We start from the raw sequence: 24635 nt of genomic DNA on the forward strand, positions 1-24635 counted from the left end.
CCCCCAAGGTAGCAGGGGACTGTGGGTCTGGGGTGAGCCTTGGGGCGCGGCTGCCCCGTGCGCCTGCCCAGGTGGGGCGGTTTCCGTCGGACTTGCCCCTCGGATTCGCCCCGTGGCGGTGAGGAGGCTCCTCTCCTTGGCCAGGTGGACCCTCATTGAGGGGCTGGGTTCCCGTCCTCACCCTCTCCGCCTGCCCCTCCCAGGCCGTCTGTAGATGCTGCAGGGCGTCTGTTCTTCCCGGGAGCTTCCTTCTCTTTGTTCCTTTTGTGAAATCTTCTAGTAAGTGCTCTGCTGGCCGGGTGTTAGCCTAACTGGGGACAGCCCTTCATCATCGTTTCCCCAAAGTGGGCTTTCCTTTTCTGAATTTAGAGCCCCTTCTTTTCCTGAGTACAGTATCCAATCAAGTAGTTTCTGTACCTGAAGGATAATTTTTTCAGGAGTTAACGTTTTAAAAGGGTAAATGGCAACGATAGAAAGTCTCGACAATTGTATTCCAATTCCAATAATTCCAATTATTCAAACCTAGAATAATAAACACAGCATCCTTTCTGACCACCTTGCTGCTGCTTAAAAACCACCCAGCCGCGAGCGAGTTCATTCTATTTCCTGAAGTGCGTTTCCATTTATTGTCTCATTTAGCTCCAGCGAGGACGTTCTGAGTCAGGTCTTTGTCCTTTATTCCGGCTCGATGGTGATTGCTGACCACTGGATGGGGATGGGGGGATATCTTGGCAGCAGCAGAGGGTCCTTCCCTTCTGGAAGATTCCTTTATTCCCAGGTGCACCCTTTGACTTACTCAGCTGTCTAGAGTGGTTTCCATCCCCCCAACTCTATTGTTTGTGTATTGGGTGGGGGGGATGGAGAAGGAAAGGCGGCTGATGGCAGGTGTTTCGGTTCAGGAAGAGGATCCGCAGGGCACACCTGTGCACCTAGGCCACGTGGGGCCAATTTGGGGTACTGACAGTCTAGAGGAGGCTTGAGGGGAGGGGTGGGGCAGGGCTGCCAGCGGCGCATCCCCCTTCCCTGACTTGCTGGGCTAGCTCAGCTGCCCCCCCCCACCTTTCCCTCCCTCCTCAGCCCCAGAGTGGTGGTGGCCTGTGCCAGGAATGCTGTGTCCCGAGGCAGCACCTCTGTCAGGTGACTCCCTCCACTCAGCCTGAGTCTCCTCTTTTGCCCTCAGTCTGTTCCATTCCAGAACTGTCTGGCACACAGTTGTCTTCTACCAGTGGGGGTGGATTTCAGGCAGGTATGAAATCCTGGCCAACCAATTGGGCCATTTCGAAGTAGCCTAGGTAGGTCTGAAAGGTAGTGAGTCTCCCATCCCTGGGAGTGTTCAATCAGAGAGGGAATTGGCGGGAGTGTTCAGTCAGAGGGAGGGAACCCCCTCTGGGGCATCCAGGAACCAGTGGTTGGGCTAGAAGATTTCTGAGGTCACAGGTGAGGAGACTGAGTCTCAGAGAGTTCAAGGGGATGGGCCCAAGGTCACACGGTAGAAGGCCACAATCCCCTCCCTCTGTACAGAAGCTTCTGGCAGGGCCCCACACTCCATCCTGCTTGGGATGTGACTTCTCACGCAAGACCTCGCTCCTCGCTTAACACGCACAACAGTGCTGTGCTGCTCACAGGCAGGGTTCAGAGGAGGTGATGTCTCCTGTCCCAGGTGCTGTGGCTGGTGGGGTCAGGTAACACAGCCAGGGTTGTGAGTGGAGCCTGTCCTGAGAGCGAGCACCGAGTGCCGAGGGTCGCCGGTGACAGTGGAGCCGGCAGCAAGGCACGGGCTGGTCTCGCCTGACATTTGTTGAGTAACTTTACTGTCATTGCTCCCATTTTACACATGTGGAGATAGAGGGTCTAGTTCGAGGTCACTGAGCATGTTAGCAGCAAAGGCAGCTGAATCTGGGCCGGTAGAGTATTGACTGGGTTCGCGCTGTGCTGAGGGTTGTGTGAACGGCCCCCTCCTCACTGCAGCGGGCTGAGATAGGCCTTGGTCCCATTTCACAGGCCAGGACACTGAGGTTTGGAGAGGCCAAGCAGGTGCTGAGGGTCACATAGCGAGTCAGGGACACTTGGGATTTGAGGACAGTAGGGGAATGCACCAATGCTCCCTCCAGAGCTGGTGGGCACCCGCACTGTCACAGTCAGTGTGCCCGCCCTCTCGGCATCCAGAGAGCTTCGTGCATGGAAGGGACTGAGGAGGGAAGGCAAGAGTTGATGACAGGTTTTGTGGCCCTTGGATCAGTTTTCGGTGGCAGCTGGCTTGGGTCACTCTCTCTCCCAATTCCTTCTCTCGGCTGGATCCAGGGTCATAGCTGAGTCCTAGAGCCCCTCCGGCAGCCCCCATGGCTCACTGTCCTGATTCTCCCCTGGCTCTTCCCTGGGGCCTATGGTTGCTGAGAGCCGGTTTCCAACCCCACTGTCTTGGGGTGGAGGGGAGCATGGGTGGCTGGGCCTCTGCAGTCCTGCTGCCGCTTCTTGGCTCCTGGATTTGAGGTGGAGGAGTGGGGACTAGAGCAGTGGAAACTCTGAGGCCTCCCTGGCCTGTGGGGACAGAGCAGGAAACTGTCCGACAGGCGAGTGGAGGAAGGGGCTGGAGCCTCGGGGGTGACGGGGGAGGATGGAGGGCGGGTGGGGGCTCGTGGGAAGCTGCTGGGGGAGCAGGGAGCAGGTGTGTATGGGGCAGAGTGGGGCAGGTGCGTGGGAGGAGAAACCTCTTCACTTCGAAGTAGAGAGCAGGGGGAAGAAGAGCAGGGAGATCCTCCGGGGGTCATTGCAGGGGCAGAGGAGGGAGAGGGTGGCGGGGTGGGGGCTGAGAGATGAAGGCCAGCTCCTCCTTCCTAATCTCATTGCCTCTTCCATCCTTTTACCCATGGTGGCACAGAAAGACCCATGGAAGCCGAGGGCACCCCCTGGACCACCGGGGCTTCTGCGGCACCCTGGGTGGTGGAAGGAGCATGGTAGCAGGAGTTAGCCCTGCCCCCTCTTAGCTGGGGGACCTCTGGCCGAGGAGCTTAACTTCTCCAGCCGGGAGTGACCGTCTTTCCCTCCTGGGGCTGCTCTCGCGATTACTCATGGGCCATTTCTCCGAAAGTCCTGGCCCGGAGATTTCCGGCCAATGACGGCTGTTCTCCTTTTCTGTGAAATACTTGTCAGTGAAATGCTGACTGGGCCCCCAGGGTGCCCATGCCCATCCTCGCCAGACAGGTATGTCCACGGGCTTTGGGCCACACTGCTGACCACTGACGCTGTGCTTCTCTGCTTCCCGGACAAGGTGGTTGTGAAAACGAAGACCGAGTACGAGCCTGACCGCAAGAAAGGCAAAGCACGTCCTCCCAAGATAGCGGAGTTCACCGTCAGCATCACTGAGGGGGTCACCGAGAGGTTCAAGGTGAGTGGCCCTGGTGGGGGGTGGAGGGTAAACTGGCCCCTGGAGTGATAGGACCGGATGCCGTTTGTCTGGCCAATCCCAGCTGTGCAGAACCCACTCTGTGGTTTTCCAGATCTTCTTTCTTTCCTTCGTCTTCCAGAATGACCACATACAAGTTCGTAAGAATGTGTTTTGGTTTGGACATTTTTTAAATTTTAATTTCTTGTTTTTAAAAATTCTGGCATGATTATTTTACAGTGTTATGTGAGTTTTGGGTGCTCAGCATAGTGATTTGAGTCTGTCTGTGACACAGTGCTCGGCAGGGTAAGTGCTTTCTTCATCCCCTTCACCAGCTTCACCCCTGCCCTGGCCTCCCTCCCCTCTGCAGCCGCCAGTTTGTTCTCTAGGGTTAAGAGTCTCATTTTGTGGGGGTTTTTGTTTGTTTGTTTGTTTTAAAGATTTCATTTATTTATTTGACAGAGAGAGAGAGAGTGAGAGCAGGAGCACAAGCAGGGGGAGAAGCAGGCTCCCCGCTGAGCAGGGCGCCCAATGTGGGGCTCAATCCCAGGACCCTGGGATCACGACCTGAGCCGAAGGTAGACTCTTAACGACTGAGCCCCCCAGGCAGCCCTTGCTTAGTTTTAGTAACAGGGAAAACCCACCCCTAAACTTTCTTTTAGACAATGGCTAACAGACATGTGAAAAATCACTTACCAAACTTTAAGATCCTTACCTCACAGTTGCAGGAAGGACGCAGGCTCACACAAAGGTAAGGCAGCCTCTTTATTACCTGCAAGACCTGCTTCTGGGCCCTTTCCTCGTGCTTCTGAGCTCAGGGAGCCTCCCCAGAGGTCAGGACTGCCCGGAGGACCCATCCTACAGATGGGGAGGTTGAGGTGCGGAGCAGTCATGGCTGTTACAGTGGGCGGAGGCCTCGCTCTGGACAGTTGTCTGGGGAGGAAGAGCTGCTGGAAGGGGCAGGGTTTCAGCCAGGCTAGGGGGTGGAGCCTCCCCCAACACCTGGGTGCCTCCGAGGGTGGAGACGGCTGCAGTAGAGGAGAAAGTTTGGATACAGATCTTCTGAAAGCTTGTTCTTTGAGGACACACGAGAGACGGTAAATTGGTGGCCCTCACTCAGTTTCAGAGGGGTGATTTGAGAGACACCAGTAGTCGTCCCGACCTTGCAGAGTGGCCGTGGCCGCCTCTCCTGTGGCTCTGTGTGGCTGTGTGAGCAGATCGCTGATGTCTGGGAGCACAGACACCTGGGCCCCCCGATCCCTGCAGTTCCCAAGACACCTCTGCATACAGTGTCCTGTCCCATGTCCCAGAAACTCCATGGATTGGTTCCTAGCTGCACATGAAGCTCGCAGAGCTGAGGTGGCTTCATGGGCCAGGGAGGCATGCCAGGATGGGGTGTGACTTTGAATCCCTCCTTCACATCGCTCCCGCCGGCCACACAGGCTGGAAAAACACTGCGCCAGGCCTGCCTGGCTAGCAGACCCCCCTGAGTTGCAGAGTTTTCTGTCTGTGGGGTGTTTCCCCGGGTGATCTAGCTGCCCCGAGAGGTGGGTATGGCTGGTAGACCCCACTTTGCAGTGGCAGTGTTGAGGTGCAAAAAGCCCCATGTCTGGGGCTCTTGCCAGTGGTGTAAGGACGGTGTAGGAGCTGAGATGCTCTTCGGGAGGCTCCTGGCTATGCAGTCTACGTGTACCATTAAGTTCTTCACCAGGACCAGATCGGGTTGACCCAAGATTGACATCTTTCTTTCGCACTGGTCAGCCAGCTCTGCTCAGACGGCCTGCATAGCCCATGCCCTGGGGATCGCCTCCTGGCGGAGGCAGAAGTGACCTCAATTTCAAGGTCATCCTATCCATCATTCTGATGGTGGAGGCCATCTGGATATCTGAGTGGGTCTGGGTTTCTCATGTCTGATGTGACCTTTGTTCCTCTCAGCCCTGGCATTTTAGGTACCCGCCCAGAGTGGGATGCTGTCCTTTGTCTTTTGGGGTCCGTCGTGTGCCAGGCTCTGTTCCCCCAGCTCCCGTGTCCTTTGTTTGTTTTTTTCCCGCACGCTCACCTGGTCCAGGTCCCCGGGGCCCCCGTGGAAGGCATGGGTGACGCATATGGGCCCCTGGGGCTCTTGCCAGCATCAGTGTGGTTACCTGGCTCCGGGTGCCCAGAAGCTGAGGGCTCAGAGGATCCAAGCCTGTCCTTGTGGACGGGGCTGCGGTGGCAGAACCCTGCCTCATCTCTGCCCGCACCTCCTGGGGGACGTCTAAGAAGGTGATGTATACAGTAAGTGATTGGTAGAGCACTGCATCGCAGTGAGCACAGTCCCTAGTCTTACACGTTAAACTGTCTGGGCACGTTCATGTGCTTAGTGCCCATGGCCTCCATTGGATTCACAGCCACACTGAAGGGCACAGTGTGGAGGCCTTCGAGTCCCAGGTGGTCACGGGAGGCTAGGAGACTTCTGACTGGTCTGTGCCTCCAAGGCCAGTACCTTTCCTCCCCCCACTCCTGCCATACACACCTCTGCACAGGCCCACCTTCCAGCTCCTTCCAGGGCCAGCTCAGCCACTAGCTCCACCATGAAACCTCTGGGGACTGACCTCACCCTCCTGAGGCCTTCGCTGTCCTTTGTGAGGAGCAGTAACAGGATGAAAACAGGGAGTGCTCCCATGAGTCACACCCTGGGATAAGCTCGTGAGACTTCTCAGCTCACTTAATCCTCATAAAAACCTTGTGAAATGTGCCCCGTCATCTCCGTCTCACAGTGGAGGGGAAACTGAGGCAGAGAGCTTGGCCCCCGGCAGCCTGTACTGCGGCTTCCCCTGGGGAGCTCCCTGCTCCAGGCAACCCATGGTGCTGCTTTTTCTCTTGTTTTATAAAGATTTTATTTATTTATTTTAGAGAGAGGAAAGCCAGCACAGGGGGTGGGGTGAAGAGAGAATTCCAAGCAGATTCTGTGCTAAGCGTGGAGCCCACGACCCGGGAGCTTGATCTCACGTCTCTGAGATCATGACCTGAGCCAAATTCAAGAGTCACCCGCTCAACTGACTGAGCCCTTCAGGCGCCCCTGACTATTGCATGTCTAAGAATCCTTTGCCCCTTTGTTGATTTGAACCCCTCCTGGTGACCTCTGCCCTGGGGCCTCCATCTGTCCCCTGAGCCACACAGAACACAAATCCCCCTCCTTCCTGGCAGCCTCGGGATGTGGGACAGGCCATGTATTTGAGTTCTTCAGTACTTTTCCTCTGGTCTCTTCCTTCATGTCACGGGGTCCAGGCTCCCCCAGTGAGGGGTCCAGGCTTCTCTTCAGGTGTGACCGGGCATCCTGGTGAGGTCCAGTGGGGCAGCCCCTCTGCCAGCCAGGATAAGAGCCTGTCCTCTCTGGGGGTACGTCCTGGCACAGGAATAGCCTGACAAGTCACTGGGTGACTAGTGATGGCACTGGCCTGGAGTGCATGGGGACCTGGGGAGATTTCCAGGGTCTGCCTGTGGGACCCTCGCTTCTGGAAGAAAGCAGCTCCCTAGGGATCCCTCTCTCTAGGCCATGTGTGGATGTAAGCCCTTTCCAGGTGTTAATTCATCAGTTCCCACCTGGTCGGGCAAATGACCCCCAAGGTCAGAGTCAGTGGCAGAGCGTGACCTGAACCGGGTGGCCTAGCTCACTTGGCTGGGAGCCCAGGGGACTGACTCGCACAGCTGAATGCCCTGTGTTCCATGGGCACATCAGGCTTCAGTTCCAACACCCTTCTGAGCAGGGGATGATGTGTACCTGGTCCCCCACGCATCTGCCATGAGGTCTGTGCCAGAGATGCGGCCCGCAGGGCACTTGCTCTGAGTGTGGTCGGGACTGCTCGCACTGGAATCGCCTGGAGGTTGATTTTTAACAGAGGGACCCAGGACCCTGGGAATGCACACTGTAATGAGCTCTGCAGGTGACACATTGAATCTGTGGGGGGCAGGCTCAGGAGGGCTGACACCTTTGGGAAATGCCAAGGGCGTTCATTCACCCTTCTGGAGTGTTCTCCCAGCCTTTTCTTGCCCAGTTATGTGTTTGGCATCTTTGAGGAAAGCACACAATAGGGCATGCTTCTCCTGTGAGGGGACAGCTGGGGGAGGGCTGGGGAGTGGGCAGGGAAAGGGGGCACAGGAGGTGAACCTGCGACAGGAGGCAGGGAGGAGGACCTGCCTCCCAACCCCCACCCCTGGCAGTGCCAGGGGCTCTCTCACGGCTGTGGTCTGGACAGAAGGTCTTCCTCATCCTGCCAGGGACCTGGGCAGCTTCTGTGTGGCGCCCGCCCAGTCATTCCTTGGTCCTTTTCATTTCCATGTGTGAACAGCAAGGATGTGATTGTGTCTTTTGGCTGTTGAAGCAACAAGTACATAATGTGTCCTCCTTTGTCTCTAATTTGTACACTTCAGGAGGAGGAAGCCGGCTGCTTTGCGCCTCCTCTTTATATACCTTTGGATGGCATCCTTGAGAGGAGATGTCTTTTTGGACGTTACTCGGGATGAAGCTCTTGGCTCTGGGGTTGCTAGGCTGGTTGCTAGGTAACCGCTGGGGGTGGGGAGGGTTCTGTGAGACTCCGCCACACTGGGATCGCTGGGTGACTCACCCGGGGGCAGCGGCCAGAAGCCCAGGCTTCTGAAGAGGGTAGTGTCAATGAGGAAAAGTGCTCATTTAATTAATTGAAGGTGTATTAAACACAGGCTGAGATGTAGCTCAAATTAAATAAACCTAAACATTCTTCTGGGGACGTGTTCCTGCTGTCCCCTCCCCCTCGGCAGAGCAGAGGGTCGGGGTGTGGCTGGGGGGCTGCTGAGCCCGCTTTCCCAGCACAGAGGCTGGAGGGGCCATCACTAGGCCCACTAAAGGAAGGTTCCATCAGGTTCTGCTTTGTGGCTGCCTTGGCGGAGAGCTGTCGCAGTGTCTGAAACCCACATGCCTTCTCACCTGGCGCCATAGTGTGCTCAGGGCTCCGGAGGGTCCGGGGCCGGCCTTGCATGGCCTTGCATGTGAGCGCCTTTTGTGGTACGCGGGGAGCTGGGAGGTTGGACTGAGCTTGTCTGAACAGCTCCCCACTCCCCTTGTTGGCTGGTGGTGCTGCATCGGGGGTGTCCCTTTGCATCCTGTCACAAACGATTCCGTGGGCGGTTTGTATCTTTTTCTCACATCCTTAATGACCTTGAGCTTCCTGCGCGCCCGTCTGTTTTCCACACTCTCCAGTAATCCCCCGGCATGTTTCAAGATGCACTTGTTAAATATTTATGAACGGCAACACCGTTTCCTTGGCATTCAGCAGCGGGGGAGGTCTTCTTGCAGTGACACTGGGGACCCTAGAATGGCTTACCAACACCCCATAGCCGTCCTCCGTCACAGCCCACGGTTTTCTGGCCCAGCTCTAGAGTGGGGGCCTCATCCAGAATCCAATAATAAGTGGTTTGAATCATCCTGGAGAGGGGGAGTCTGTGTGTCCACTTTTTTTGTGGGTTACCTAAAATATTTAGTGTTGCACATGCTTGAAGATGTCAGGATTCATCCTGTTTTTCCAAGTTTTTTTTTTTTTTTTTTTTTTTTTAACTGCATTACTCAGCAGAAAACACATTTCCTTTCCCCTCCTTCCTGGGGGAGGGCAGTGGGAAGGGAGGAGGAATAACCTAGCTGCCATTGACCCGTGCCCGCGGAGGCTCTGAGTGGCATGAGTGTCATTCCTTTTCATGTTAGTAACACTCTTGAAGGTTGATCTTGGTGGCCTGACTCTGTAGGTGGGGAACTAAGGTTAGCGAGGTTAAGGAGCCAACTCCAGGTCAGCCAGCTAACCAGGGGCGGACGTAGGGTTCAGACCCACACCCACCTGACACCCTGAAGCCCACCGAGCTCTGTCTTCCACACCAGCCGCTGCATGAGCGCCATGGGATGGCTGTTCCCGGCTTCAGACGTCCTGGTTCCACCCCAGCCAGGCAATGGAACCCCCTCCTCCCCCCACCCTCCGCCCACCAAGAAGCCCCCAGCAGGAGGAGAAGCCCCAGGCCAGGAAGAGCAGATGGCCACAAGCAGACTCAAATACCGTTCGAGCCCCCTGTCTGTAAAGTGGGGGAGCTGTCAGTTCCCCAGCAGCACGGTGAAAACTGGTGTGTGGACCAGGGACTCGTAAGTCGAGTGGCTCTATGAGTCACGGCTTGGACTGGGAACACTCCGGAGAAGCACAGTGGACACTGCATTTGGGATGTGGGGGCAGGCATCACTGGCCAAGACTGTCCTAATAAGCATCCAGGAGATAGGGTCCCCCTTATAAACTCCGTATATAATTCACCCCAAGGCCCCTAGCCTATTTGCGTTCCTTTCCTGGCTGTTCTTTCCAGAAAACATCCCTTCTGCCTCTGGGGCAGGACTGCTGGGGCTGGGACTCCTCGTCTTGCCAGGACCCCCGCCCCCAGGCCTGTGCCTCCCATGTCTCCCCTGCCTCGTCTCTCTCCCCTCACCCATTATTCCTTAATGTGATAAAATAGACGTGACATATGGGTCCCCATTTTTAAGTGTTCATCTCAGTGACATTTAGTGCCTTTGTGGTGTCATCCAACCCTCACCAGTGTCTAGTTCCAGAACATTTCAGCACCCCAAGAGGAGACCCGTTACCCGTCAGCAGGCACCCCGTTTCCTCCTCCTGTCAACCCTAGGCAACCACAGACCTATGTTCTGTCTCTGGATGACCCTGTTCCAGACATTTTGCATCAGTGGAGTCATATAGTACGTGTCCTTTGTGACTGCTGCTTTCACATCGCGTGTGTCCAGGGGTCAGTGCTTGTTCCTCTTTCTGGCCGAGTCACATGCAGCTGTATGGCTAAGACCATCTTTTGTTTGTCCCTTCATCCAGTGATGGACACTTGGGCTATTTCTACCTCTTGACTAGCGACTAGAGTAGACTAGACTACCTCTAGCATTCGCTGCGGCAAACACTCATGTACAAATTTTTGTTCAAAAAGTCCTTGTTCCGTCCTTCTGGGTATGTACCCAGGAGTTTGTGGGGTAATTTTATGTCTGACCTACTGAGTAGCTGCCCCATTCCCCAGCCCACCAGTAATGTCCAAGGCTCCCAGCATCTGCACACCCAGCCAACACTTGTCATTCTCAGTCTAATTGTAGCCAGCCGGGTGGGTGCGAAGTGGTATCCCACTGTGGTTTGGATTTGCCCCTCCCTAATGGCTAGTGACAGGGAGCATCGGTCCCTGTGCCCCAACGGTCATTTGTGTATCTTTGGAGAGACGTCTATTCCGGGCCTTCCCAATTTTTAATTGGGTGGGTTTTGTGGTGTTCAGTGGTATTCTGGATACCACGTTCTTGTCAGGCATATCGTTTGCAGATATCTGCTACCGTTCTGTGGATGCCTTTTCAGTGTTCTTCTCCTGTTCTTTGCACACAATTTTTAGATTTGAAAGTACGATTTATTTTCTCTTCCCTTGCTTGTGCGTTTGGTGTCAGATCTAAGATACCACTGCCAAGTCTAAGGTCATGAAGATTTGCCTCTTCGTTTTGTCCTAAGAGTTTTATGGCTTTAGCTTTTATATTTAGGTCTTTATTCCATTTTGAGTTAATTTTTTAAAAAAATTTATTTATTTATTTGACAGATCACAAGTAGGCAGAGAGACAGGCAGAGAGAGGGGGAAGCAGGCTCCCCGCTAAGCAGAGAGCCTGATGCGGGGCTCCATCCCAGCACCTGAGATTATGACCTGAGCCAAAGGCAGAGAGAAGGCTTAACCAACTGAGCCACCCAGGCGCCCTTGAGTTAATTTTCGTATGTGGCGTGAGGTAAGGGTCGAGCTTCTGGTGTAGATGGCCGGTTGTCCCAACACCATCTGCTGAGAGACTTCTTGCCCCACTGAATGGTCTTAGCATCTAGATTAAGAAAACCAGCTGATCACGGACATCGGGTTTTATTTCTGGACTCTGTTCTCTTCCATTTACATGGTGATTCCTATGCCAGTAGCACACCGTTTTAATTACTGTCGCTTTGCAGGAAGTTTTGAAATCGGGAAAGATGAGCCCTTTGACCTACTCTTTGTTTCCAAAATGGCTTTGGCTATTTAGGATCCTTGCAATTTCCATTTCTGCAAACAAGGCTGTTGGGATTCTGCTAGGGATTGCACTGAATCTGCAGATCCGTCTGGAAGTAGCCTCGTCCTCCCAACACGGAATCTTGAGTCTGTGAACACAGGACGTCTTTCCACTCACTTGGGTCTCTGACCTCCTCCAGTAGTGTCCTCTGGTTCGCATTGTTTGAGGCCCTTCTCTTTCTGCTGGAGGTAGTGAACTCCAGCAGTATCCAGTCTGCCTGAGGCTGTGGCCAGTGCGGCTCACACGGGGCTCTGTGTCCAGCTGCCGCTGCTGCCAGGATCCTGGAACAGGGGTGTTCTCCTCTTTGGTTTGAAATCCCAGTATTTCTGAGATCTTGGTGTTTGCTGTGCTAATAAACAAGCACATACACATGTGTACTTATCTATATGGAAACCCCACCCCGGGCTCTCCCCGATCCCTGCTGCTCTCACACGAACACTGTCCCTTCCAGGCCACCGCCTCCAGCCGTGGGGCCCAAGCCACCAAGGGCCACCACAGATCACATGCTGGGGGATGCCAAGTGGATACATCTCCCACGTAGTAGCTTTAACATCTTCCCACTGTGTCCTGCTGCAGAGCTCTTCTTGACGGCTGCACAAAAGTGATACAATTTGGGGATTATGGAGAACCTGCTCCCCACCCCGCCCAATGCACATTGGTAGCAAACACCTCTTCCAGCCAACTGGCCACGCATCCGCGGGCTGGGAGAAATGGTAATTCGCCCCAAAGGGGCAGCTGCCTCCCAGCATTGTGCCGTGCCTGGTGGGTTCCTCCTCCTCGATGGGGCAAACAGGGACGGGGGTGCCCTCCTGCAGGACACAGGCTGCTCCAGCCACACGAGCCAAATGCACCATATTCCTTGATGCCTCTGGGCTCTGGCACAGCCGCCTTCCTCCTCAGAGCACACCCCTTCCACCCTTCCTGCCCCCAAGAGCTGCTCTTTCTTCGAGGCCCAGACGTACCCCTTCCCCGCCCCCAGCCCAAGTCTTTTCCAGTACCATGGGGGTCTGCCAGTACCCCCCCAGCCACCGTGGAGGAGCTGTGACAAGCCACCACCTTGTAGGAGAGGCCAGGGTTGAAGCCGTGTGGCCAAGGACACGCCAAGGGGGCCTCTGTCTTGTCTTGAGAATGTCCACTGGCCACCGGGGGATTCTAAGATGGAAGAAGGCCGGGCCCTGGGCCCTGAGGGGCTTTTTGCTTTTCTTTGTGGGCCCCTTCCTCTTTAAAAAAAAAAAAAAAAAAAAAGTGGAAGAAGAAAGGACATTATTTTATGACCACCTTGGTCTAAAGAAGACTGTCATCTAGACTGGATTCACGATTCTTATATAATTATTTCCGTTTTTTTAACAAAATTAAAAACCATTTTCATGGGTCGCTGAGAACATCACAGGCCCCAGCCCTGGGCCTCACATGCCCCGTAGAGGCAGTGGCCCTGCATCTAAGTGAGTCCCCTTCCTCAGCCCCGGGAGCTCCCCGGCCTCCGCCCCTGGGGGCATGGATGGGACCAGCACTGGCTGTGGACCCAGGCTCTCCAGGCCTCCAGCATCCTGGGTCCCGCCTCCTTCCTGTACGTGATCGTTTCCCTCGGAAAACCCAGACAGACTGGCACCTCAGCAAACGGAATTCATGTCCCATTGGATTCGGAGATGCTCTGGGTTGGCTCTGGGTACCCGAGGGCGGCTGGATAAGTGCCCCCGGAGAAGATGGAGCTGGGCAGCCTGCCAGCTGGATCCCTCCACACCCTCCCTCCCTCGGTGGGCACCAGGGAGATGGGCTCCAAAGGAAGTGAATTAGCTCCATGGAGCGTCCAGAACCAAGCACCACCAGCGGGGTGGCTCAGAACAACACACATTTATTCTGTTACAGTTCTGGGGGCTCCGAAGCCCTGGATCCACGTCACTGGGCCACATTGTGGTGTTGGCAGGGGGCTCCAGGGGAGGATCTGTTTCCTGGCCTTTTTGAGCTCCCACCATCTCCCCATTCCTTGGCTCGGGGCCCCTTCCTCCACCTGCAGCCCAGCGTCCTCCAGTGTCTGCTGTCTCTGCCTCCCTCTTGTAAGGACCCCTGGGATTTCACTTGGGCCCACCTGCATAATGCGGGAGACCTTCCTGTCTCTAGACCTGGATTAAATCCATCTGCAGAGTCACTGTTTGCATATAAGGCAACATGCACAGGTTCCTGGGGTTAGGACCTGGGTGTCTTTAGGGGACACTGCTAAGCCGACCCAGCTGGCTTGCCTTGCACTGGTCACCTGCACTGGCTGAGCCCCAGTGTCCCTGCAGGAGAAATGCAGTTCGTAGTAGTGCCTTCGGGTGCTGTCCTGAGGGGTGCCCCAGCTTTACTGAAACTGCCTGCCTTGGCACAGAGCATGGTCGAAGTCTCGAGCTGCTCTTCATAGTGTACTTTGGCAGAAGGGGGCCAAGGCTGGGGTGGGAGCTTAGCGCCCCCAGGCTCCAGGAATTTCGTGCAGAAGGGGATCCTCTGTTTACCCCATGGTGCTGGGCTTCGGTTGTGTCCCAAAGCATCTGGAAAGTTTTAAGGAATACCAGGGCCTGGGTATTGCTCCCAGCATTCCACTGCTGGGGCTCTGGCTGGGGTCCCGTCTGGGGTCCCCTTGCTGGGATCCTCGGGGGGGGGGTCCTGTGATTCTCACACACAGCTGAGGTGGAGCCCTTATGTTTAAGGCTGGGTCCCTGCATGTGGCTGCTGCTTCTCGTCTCACAGGCACCCCTGGGCTCTTCGCACCATGTGGTGGTCTTGTGGCTCGACTTGAAGGTGGGGTCTTTTGGGTGACTGAGCCTCCGTCAGGCCAGATGTGCACTGCAACAGTGGGATTGGGCTTCCCGCTGTGTAACAAAGGTTCACTCTGCGACCTGGGGTGCCCAGTGGAGGGTCTCCTGGGCACCCCTCTCTAAGCTTGGGTGCTAGGCTGGCCTTCCCATTTCCTTTAGAGAGGGAACCAGAGGTCGGGGACGGATGCCTTTTCCAGAGTTGCTTTGTGTGTGGGGTGTGAGCAGGCCTGGAACCCCGGGCTCTTGACACGTATTGGGCAGTGCACAGCTAGTTTTGTCTTCTAGTTGGAGTATTTTGGAATGGATTGAAAGATGGGGCTGCTGGTTGTTAGGGCTCTCCAGAATGCTTCTGGTCAGGGCCTGTCGAACTTTGAGAAAGCCTGAAGAATGCTCCCAGGAGACAGGTATGTCTGGGTAGGTAATTTTCACTTTTTTTTCTGGAATATTCTTAGTTGTCTCATGGGAGAAGGGGAGGTTTGTGAAACTCTCCAAATTGGGACACACTTTTATTTCACTTGAATCACTGGGGAAGTGGAGATGCTGGGCTATGTGGTATGTGCACGTGCTGCTGGTGTTGGGAGGGGCTGGGATGTTCCAGAGCCTTCCTGGAGGCAGCGGGACTGGTCAGGGCTTTGGAGGGTGAGGAGGAGAGAAGGTGATGCAGTCTGGCATGCTGGGGAGGGACAGGGATGACAGCAGACAAAGAACACCCATAGGGGAGGGGAGCCAGCCGTGAGCCCTGCTCAAAGAGCTCTGGCATTCGGGGCCGTGTGAGTTCACTATGGGCCGTCGAGTGATGGGCTAGAAACCTCGTGGTATGTGCTCCAGAGCTCACAAATACACGACTGGCGCCTTAACCAGCAGAAACTGATGGTCTTGCCATTCCAAAGGCCAGAAGCCCAGGTCCAGGTGGGGGTTGGCAGGGCTGTGCTCCCTCTGAAGCTGGGAGGGGAATCCTTTGTTGCCTCTTCCTAGTTTCCAGTGGTAGCTGGTGACCCTAGCATTCGTTGGCTTTGCAGACGCATCCTTCAACTGTCCATCTTCACAAGGTTCTCCGTGTGTGTGTGTGTGTGTGTGTGTGTGTGTGTGTGTGTGTGTGTGTCCAAATTTCCTCTTTTTATAAGGACATAGTCACATTGGATTAGGGCCCAGTGACCTCAGTTTAATCACATCTGCAGGGACCCCATAGGTCACATTCAAAGGTACCAAGGTGTAGGGCTTCCCTATTTTGGGGAGGGGGAGAAACAGTTGAACCCTTAATGGGCCTAGTACGTGATCAAACCCTTGATCCCTAGTCATTCTCCCAGTGAACGTGTAAGAGAACAAGGCTTTGTTCTCCTCTCCAGAGATGAGATATGCAGGTGATCTGCTTAGGAACACAGCTGGCAGGTGGCAGAGCTGGGATCCAATTCTGAGCCGTCTGGGGATCTTTCTGGAAAGGCCCATGCTCTCTCCTTAGGCCATGATAACCACAGGGGAACATTATGCCACACAGCAAAGGGGAAACGCACATTTCTTTTCCTACCATGGGGCACTACCCAGGTCTGTGCAGACGTGGGGCCAAGGAGAGGTTTGAGGTTTGCAAGGTGTGGGGGAAGAAGAGTGGGGACAGCCTCCAGGAAAGGGGTTTTGCCCCACCGGGCATCTCCTCCTGCCTGTCTATGGATTTCTTTCTTTGCGTCTCTCCCTTGACTATTCCTGGAACTGTCATGTTCTCTTTTCTTGGTTCTGTGAGCTCCTCAGTCATCAGGCCTGGGAATCCCAGATAAAAGGCCCAGGCCAGGTTCCAGGAGGAGGGCCCCAGAGAAAGTGGTTCCCCACAGCCTTGCTGAGAGATGGGGCTTATTTTTAAACCTAAACAGATGGGGCGCTGGGAACCAAACACAGTTGTGGCTTCCAAATTCAAGGGACAGGCTTAAGAACGCCCTAAGATGTAAGATTATGTGTGTGCGTGTGTGTACGCACGTGCATGTGTGCGTATTTTCATTGAGAATTGTTTGACATATACCATTATGGTGATTTCAACGGTATAACACAAAGACTCAATATAAAAATTGGATTGTTTGGTTTTTTGCTATTGAGTTGTAGGGATTCCTTATGTATTTCAGACTTTAACCCCTTATCAGATACGTACGGCTTGTAAATATTTTCTCCTACTCAGGAGGTTGGCTTTTCCATTTTGTTGATGGTTTTCTTTGCTGTCCCATTTTTAGTCTGATGTCCCACTTGCCTATTTGCATGTGTTGCCTTTGCTCTTGGAGTCAGATGTAAAAAAATCATTGCCAAGACCAGTGTCAGGGAGCTTAACTCCCCTCTGTGTTCTCCGAGGAGTTTTATAGTTTCAAGTCCTATGTTTAGGTCTTTAATTGCTTTTGAGTTAGTTTTTGTATATCGTGTAAGAAAGTGGTCCGGTTTCATTCTTTTGTGTTTGGTTGTCCGGTTTTTCCAGTACTGCTTACTGAAGAGGCTGTCCTTGCTCCATGTACATTCTTAGCTTCTTTGTTGTAAATTAATTGACCGTATATGTCGGCTCATTTCTGGGTTCTGTACTCTAATTTTATGTCCGTACCATACCAGTTTGATTGCTTTTGCTTTGTAATATAGTTTGAAATCAGGGAGCACGATACCTCCAGATTTGTTCTTCTTTCTCGAGATGGTTTTGGCTATTTGGGGTCGTTTGTGGTTCCATGCAGATTTGAAGATTGTTCTATTTCTGTGAAAAATGCCACTGGAATTTTGGTAGGGATTGCATTGCATTCAATCTGTGGATTGCTTAGGGCAGAATGGACATTTGAACAATATTCTTCCAAACCACGAACACAGAGTATCTTTCTATTATTTGTGTCATCTTCACGTTTTCTCATCAGTGTCTTAGAGATTTCAGTGTACAGGTCTTTCACTTCCTTGGTTAAACCTGTTTGTAGATATTCTTTAAGATGCAATTACAGATTTTTAAAAAGATTTTATTTATTTATGAGAGAACACAGAGTGTGAGAGCATGAGCAGGGTAAGGGGCAGAGGAAGAATTAGACTCCCTGCTGAGGGGGGAAACACAACGCTGGGCTCCATCCTAGGACCCTGGGATCAAGACCTGAGCTGAAGGCAGAGGCTTAACTCACTGAGCCACCCAGGTGCCCCAGATGGGCCTGTTTTCTTACTTTCTCTTTTTGATAGTTTGCTATTATGTATAGAAACACTGCATATTTTTTGTGTATTGGTTTTGTGTCCTACAACTTTATCGATTTGTTGATTGGTTCTGAGAGTGGAATTTGGTGGAATCTTCAGGGTTTCTAATATGTAATATGTCATCCTACAGTAGTGACAGCTTTGCTTCTTCCTTTCCAATGTGCATGCCTTTTCTTTTTCTTAATGCTCTGCCTCGGGTTTCAGTACTGTGGTGAATAGAAGGGGTGAGAGTGGGCATCCTTATCTTGTTCCCGATCTTAGAGGGAAAGCTTTCAGTTTTTCACCATGACGATGTTAGCTGTGGGCTCATCCTAGGTGGCCTTTATTGTGTTGAAGCACATTCCCTCTATACCCACTTTGTTGAGTTTTTATCATAAATGTTGAATTTTGTCAAACACTTGTTCGGCCTCTCTTGAAGATGATCACATTTTTACCCTTCATTTTATTCACATGATGGATCACATTTATTTGCAGGTGTTGAACCGTCCTTGTATTCCTGGAATGAATCCCATTTTATTATGGTGTGTGATCCTTTCAGTGTATTACTGAATTCAGTTTGCCAATATTTCATTGAGGAGATAATATTCTAACAGGACTTCTTAACCTATTTTGTGCCACGGGCCTCTTTGGAATGTTTTCAAATGCCTAAAATAAAATACAAAGGGTTATGAGGCATGTGGCTGGCTCAGTCAAACATCCTACTCTTGATCTCAGCTCAGGTCTTGAGCTCAGGATCATGAGTTCAACCCCATGTTGGGCTCCATGCTGGGCACGGAGCCTACTTAGGAAAAAAAAAAATACAGAGGGTTATGAAGGAAACCAGTTCTGTTAGATATAGCTCTTGTCCCAGACCACCTTGGGAAAGGCAGCCTGGCAGCCCTGACAATCCAGAGCCCCTGAAGCGGGCCTTGCTACCCCCAGGGGCTGCTAGCAGGTGGCGGGGTCCTAGGCATGGAGATTGGGTTGGGGTAGGCCCTGCATTCTGGTAGCCTTGTGACCCGAATGAAGGCAGGTGTGACAAGCATGACAGCAGCGGCAGCAAGGGCAAATGCTTCCTTGCACGGTGCACACTGTGCCCAGGGGCTGGCCTCAGTCAGACCGCATCAAATCTTCAGCCTTCCAATCCACCCGGAGAGCTGGGTCCTTTTGGTGACAGGAGCCAGACTCAGAGGAGCTGAGCACCTTGCCCAGAGGTGCTCATCCCATGTCAGCACCAGCAAGGCTGCTGCTCTCGTTGGAAAGCACAAGGGTTCTGGCTGCTGCCTCTGTTACTGTATGGCCCTCGGTCTGCCATCCCCTCTCCTTCCTTGCAGATTTGACCTCCTTCAGCTCTGCTCTCTGCTGCCTCTGCAGTCTCCCTGGACTGTCTGGGTCTGTGGCTGTGTTCTTGCCATGTGCCGTAGTGGCCCCCAGAACCCCGTGGTGCCTTTCCTTTGGCACCTCGGGCCCCAAACTATCTGTGACTTCATCCTGTGCCTATGCGTCAGGCCTGGGCTCCCTGTGTGGCATGGACTGTCTAGGCAGACTGTGGTTTCTCTGACCTGGAGAGGGTCACGGCCCGGACAGTCCAGGTGAGGGAGGGTATCCCAAGGTCACAGGAAGGGAAAAGGTGGGTGGAGGACAGAGATGGTGATTGGGACGGGTGGGACTTAGGGATGGGGAGGCAGGGCCTCATGGGAGGTGATGCAGAGGCTTCTTGCCTGCCTGGGGCCTCAAGGGCTGTTCCCTGGGCCAGAGAACACAGGGGACAGGTGTTGCCCTGGCTGTTGTGAGCGTGAGCTGGGGAGGAGTGGGGAGGCAGGTGGCCAGGGTAGGCGTGCAAGGGGAGGGAGGATCTGGGTGCTCGTGGGCCCTCAGGTGTGTGGGCTACCTGGATCGTGTCTCGTGCCCACCCAGTGCCAGAAAGGGAAGGCTCTCCATGGGGGCTGGCCCCAGCATGGCAGGCCATATGCTTTGCTTCTGAGTGGTCCAGCGCTGACCCCAGCCAGGGCTCCCGGCCACCACGACACAGGTCTGGTGAGGACCCTGAAGACTGGTGACGAAGAGCCTGGGAAACAGAGGCAGGGCCCAGGGGTGGGGTGGCACTCACCATGGGAGACACTACCATTCTCTGCGGGTGTTGCCCATCCATGCCTCCTTCCTACCCTCACAGCAACTGGGAGGTGGGGAAGTGTCGTCTTGTGGCATGGGTGAGGGGACTGGGGACCACCACAGCCCCGCAGTGGAACTGGGGCCACGAAGCCATGCCTGAGGCAGGGGAAGGGGGACGCATGGGGCGGCTGTCTGTCCCTCTATCCTCTGGGTGAGCGTTCCTCACACACGTGGCTCAGAGCTACTCTGTTCTCCTTTCACAGATGGAGAGCCAGTATGGTAACCGGGGCCCTGCAGGATGAGGGGACGTCTGCCCAGGGTTCCTGAAGCCCGGATGGGGCTCAGTGCACTTGGCTTGAGGCCGTGCCCAGCTTGCTGGGGGCTCACCCCCAAGCCTCTTTCACAGCCCCAGGGAGTGGTGGAGTTCTGCCGGTGCTTAGCAGCCTTGGAGCTATGTGCAGTGTGGAGAGGGAGCTCACGGGGACTCTGGAAGGGGAGAGGGAGGGGAGTAGCTAACGTTTATGGAGCCCCTGTCCTGTGCCAGCACCCAGGGGCCCACTGCCTCGGACTTTCTCCCCTGAAAGCTGTCTCTCCTAGCAGGGTGGGGAGGCTCCCCTGACCTGACCTGCCGAGCCTTTGCATGAGCTTTTAGCCTCCGGACATGCCCTGCCCTTGCCAAGGGGGTTCCCAGCAGCCAAGCGAGCAGCTTTGGTGCTCAGATCCCGTGTCATTTTGTCCCCCATGCTCCACATTCTCGGGCTGGGGCAGGATCTCCCCCTCTGCACCTGCTTTCCTGTCCCGCACCCATTCGCATGGGTGGGCTGAGCCCACACTATGTGCCAGCCAGCTTGGCATACAGCGGTGAAGGCGGCCATGCCCCTGTGCCAGCGGGGGCGGCTCTCTGGGGAGGGGGCACACCTGAGCACACAGGAAGCTTAAGGGCAGAGGTGACGGGGGCCCGGGAGAGTCTGGCTTTCCTGCTTCGCTGGTCCCGGCCCCACGGCAGAGCTGGTGGCCCGGGCTCAGGAGACATCTGGAACAGCTGATGAGCTGCTTGCTGATGAGTCACCTCGGTCACTGTCAGCAGGCAAAAAGGCAACCCGCACCCCTGGCTCAACCATGCTTCCAAGTGTCTATGAGTCTCTATCGTGTCTGTACCCCGAGCTCCCCAGACAGGACCTGGAAGACTAAAAACAGGGCGTTTACAATAAAGAGAGCTTGTGGATGTTGTGAGAAAGTTGTTCAGTGAAAAGTGATTCTTCTGACCTCTAGTCCCCGAAGCCTCCCGGGACTCCAGTGTGGGTCTCCTTCTAGAGACGGTCTCTTCGTGCACTGGAGTATGTCCGTGTGTCTGGCTGGCTGCCCCCGCACGCGGGTCTTCGCAGCCACCCTGATGGGCCTCACTTCCACCCACAGGTCTCCGTGCTGGTCCTCTTCGCCCTGGCCTTCCTCACCTGTGTTGTCTTCCTGGTTGTCTACAAGGTGTACAAGTATGACCGTGCCTGCCCCGATGGTTTCATCCTCAAGGTAAGGCTCCACCTCCCCCTGAGGCTCCAGGCACCCTCCCGGAGGGGATAGGCACTTGAGAAGTGGGGGCTTCTCCTGCTTCTTCCATCAAGCTGGGGGCGGGAGGGGGAGCATGGAAAGGAGGCAGAGGGGCAGGGGAGAAGGCGATCTGTAGCAAGGCGGCTCCTGGGACTTGACCTCAAGCTGGGGGATCAGAGGCCCTGAGGGAGGAAGGGCTTGCATGAGGGGGACCGGGGGCAGGGCTGGGCACACGTCCCACACACCTTGGCTGCCTGCCCCCCCCTGGTGCCTGCTTGGCTGGGCTCCCTGTGCACGTGGAAATGCTTGCTTTGCTCTGATGACTCTGCGTTCCAGAAAGTCTGCAAGGAGCACAGAAGCATGCACCGGGAGCAAAAGGATTAAGTGAAGACAAAAAAAGGGCGGGGGTGGGGAGCGACGAGGGGAAGAGGTGAAGCATGAGGAAGTACGATGGCCTCGCTGTTCACTCACTCCCGTTTCCCACACACTCAGCATCTGGGCCCACATTTGGTTCTGAACCCTCCAGAGCCAGTGTGAAGAGGGAAAAGGAGGAGTTCCTGGATCTGGTGTTGCCCGAGTTAAAGCAGGAGCGGCCCATGCTGAGGGCACGCACGGACGGGCTTGGTTTGTCACCCGTCACCCTGCGGCTTTGCTCTCGGCTTCGGTGGTGCGGGGCCGCGGAGCCCTCGCATGAGTTAGCCGGCGACGCCAGAGCTCACGCTGCCCTGCAGCCCTTTCTCTGCACTGCAGGTGTGTATGTCGTTATGTCGTGCCTGCTGTGGGCCCCTTGCGGCTGCTCTTATCCGGGTGCTGAACAGCCAGGACCCGTTGGCTGAAGGTCCCCACCTTTGGGAAGCTCCCTGCTATTCTCAGAAGAAACGTAAAGTCAGTCGTACACCAAGTTCGGTTATAAGCGATGGAAAATAGAAGAGCCAAGCAGGGTTGGGACTGCAGTTTCTAGAGGGGTGGTCAAGTTTGAGCAAAGCTCATAGGAGGCCAGTGAGGCAACTGTGTGGGGGACCCAGGGGGAAAAGCGCCCCCCCCCGCCTCCATGCTGCCTTCAATGAACCCGTGCACCTCCTGGATGGGGTGGGAGAGGTTACGGTCTGCTTGGAAGCTCAGAAGATGCCACGGTTTAAAGGAGGCCAACCCAGAGGGCCTGGGGGCTTCAAGGAGGGGAGGGAAGCCCTTGACCAAGCAAGCTCATTAGCAGACGCTGGAGACCGGCAGGGCCAACCCAGGCTGGCTGGGGGAGCAGCAGTGCACACGGGACAGCAGGGCAGTGCAGGTCTGGTTAGCCTGGAGGACTGGGGGCAGGGGGATGTGAGCCAGCTATGGGCCAGGCAAAGGCCCTGGGGGAGGGCAAGGGGGAAGTGAGGGCATAGCCACTCGGTTGCCTGTCGAGGCTGGAGGTTCGGTGAGATGACCCAGGAGGCTGCTGCAGGGAGCCTGGGGTGAGAGTAGGGTCTGGCCTGCTCAGGGTGCTGGGGATGGAGAGATGACTTGGGGGATGGGGTGCAGGGAAGGAGGAGGGGAGGACCTGGTCCAGAGCTGGGTGAAGCAAAGTGGCTGATGTCATGGAGAGGAAGCAAAGCAGATGCAGGAGTGGTGCCCTGATGGGAACAGGGTGCACAGAGGACAGCTTCCTGGGGACTGGGCAGACTGCTTACAAACATCCAGGGCCGGCAACTCCATCGGGAGAACCCAGGGTTTGCTTCCGGACTTGTTCTCTCTGGACCAGGGCAAGCTGCCTGTGTGGAGGAGGCAACAGGCTAAATTGCCCAGCCCACAAGGCCAATTCTGCTAGAAAACCTAGGCTGGGCAGGTGGAATCCAAGAGAGGAGACCCTTGCAGGGGGAAGGGCAGGTCTCTGGGTATTTAGAGGCTCTGTGGGTGAGCCTGGGGCCCAGCCAGCCTTGGGAATTGAGAGTCCAGTAACGTTCTGTCACTGCATCTCCCGGGACTTCAGCATTTTCCACTGGCCTTTCCATCTCATTGGGGGCAGGTGTCCTTCCTGGAAACCCTGGCTAGGAGGACTGGGGAGTTGCTAGTCTGTGTCTAAAAGCCCTTGGCTAAAGCTGGGGGGGAGGGAAGGTGTGGTGCGTGAAGGGGGTCCCATGGGACCCCCAGAGCCAGAGGAACCCCACAGGGGCCACAGAAGTCCTGGCGTAAGCCTGAGGACAGCCGTCTGTGCTGTGGGTGAGAGGAGGTGCAGGCCACTTCCACCGGGAGTGTCATGTGGGGGATTTAGGCAGGCAGATATGGGCTGGGGGGATGCTCGGTTTCTGCCTTTTCCCTAAACCTTGAAGTTATTATGGGAGTACTATGGACAGGCTTTAAAAGGAATGGGAACTTGCCCAAGCTGCCCATTTTGACCTGTGGGTATTTCCTGTAGACCGTCTACACGCATTCTCACCATGGTGCACGTTCTCACCTGTGCACAAGGAACACTGACGAACGCTGGCCGTGGGCCAGGGGCTGCTTGGAACGCGCTTGCTTGGATTACCTCGCTGGGCCAGTGGTCATCCTGTCTGAGGGCGGAAGTGCAGGGAGCTTTGGTGACCTCCCCACACTTGCCCACAGAGGGGCATGAGGCTGCAGTCCGGCCTGAGACAGGCTGGGTCAGAACTTCCTGGGAGCCCCTGGCCCCAGGCTCGCCCCAGAACTGGGGTTCTCACCTACCACCAGCCCACCTCAGTGCCTCCCCGCAGGTTCCTCCAGCAGTCCGTGCGGGCAGCAGCAGAACCGTCCAACCCCCCTGGCCCGGTGCCCAGAGGGCAGGGGGAGGGGAGGCATGCTGTCAGGTCTAGAGGCCCCAGCCTAGCCTGGCATGGAGGATCACATGGCCCAGGTTCTTGCAGGACTCTGTGCTGGCGAGTGGAGGAGGGAGGACAGAGTGAAGGGCCGGTGGCAGTGCTGACTGGGGACAGGGTGGCTGCCTGCTTTGCTGGACGGGGGCTGCTGCTTCCCCCCAGACACAACCGGGTTCGAGCTGCTGCTGAGATGCAGGCATCCCCTTGGTGGTGCCCCTACAGCTTTTGATCTTCCCTGTCCACTGTGTGAGCACGGACACATCACGGCTTCTTACCTGAGTGGCCCATCGCTGCCTTTGGTCCTCATGGCCACCCAGGAGGCGGGGCTCCCCTGCCCTGTGTCGTAGGCAGGGGAGCTGAGGCCGGGAGCAGGAGGAGCTGCGGTAGATATGACCTGTGGCATGGGCAGGCCTCCATGGTCACGCTCTTTCCAGGGCATGGCTCCCGCTGCCCCCACTGACACCCTGGACAGGCAGACTGGGATGGGCAGCACGCTGCAGACTGACCTCTCCCAGAAATGGCTCCCTGTGTTCCCTGAGGGCTGGTAGGTAGTTGTGATCCTGGTATCTCGGGCAGTAGGGAGCGGGGAGGAGGCAGGAGGCCCGTTTTCCGTGGGGCAGACAGTCCTGGGCTGAAGGGAAGGCCCGTGGTGACTATGTCCCATAACCAACCAGCCAGCAGCTCAGAGCCTCTCTCAGTCGCCCAGGCAGGGAAATCATGAG

At 55.4% G+C, this 24635-nt stretch overlaps 1 protein-coding gene across 1 annotated transcript in view; it reads left to right on the top strand.

Moving 5' to 3' along the window:
* NSG1 (neuronal vesicle trafficking associated 1) overlaps positions 1–24635 on the top strand; it is a 29362-nt gene that overhangs the window by 1072 nt on the left and 3655 nt on the right. Inside the window, exons 3-4 of the mRNA XM_032855187.1 lie at positions 3269–3385; positions 20972–21082. Coding sequence (XP_032711078.1) covers positions 3269–3385; positions 20972–21082 — 228 coding nt within the window. The remainder of the gene's footprint in view (positions 1–3268; positions 3386–20971; positions 21083–24635) is intronic.

The sequence above is a fragment of the Lontra canadensis genome, unplaced genomic scaffold (genome assembly GCF_010015895.1).
Source record: "Lontra canadensis isolate GAN:19392208 unplaced genomic scaffold, GSC_riverotter_1.0 scaffold1, whole genome shotgun sequence".
Classification (NCBI taxonomy): Eukaryota; Metazoa; Chordata; class Mammalia; order Carnivora; family Mustelidae; genus Lontra; species Lontra canadensis.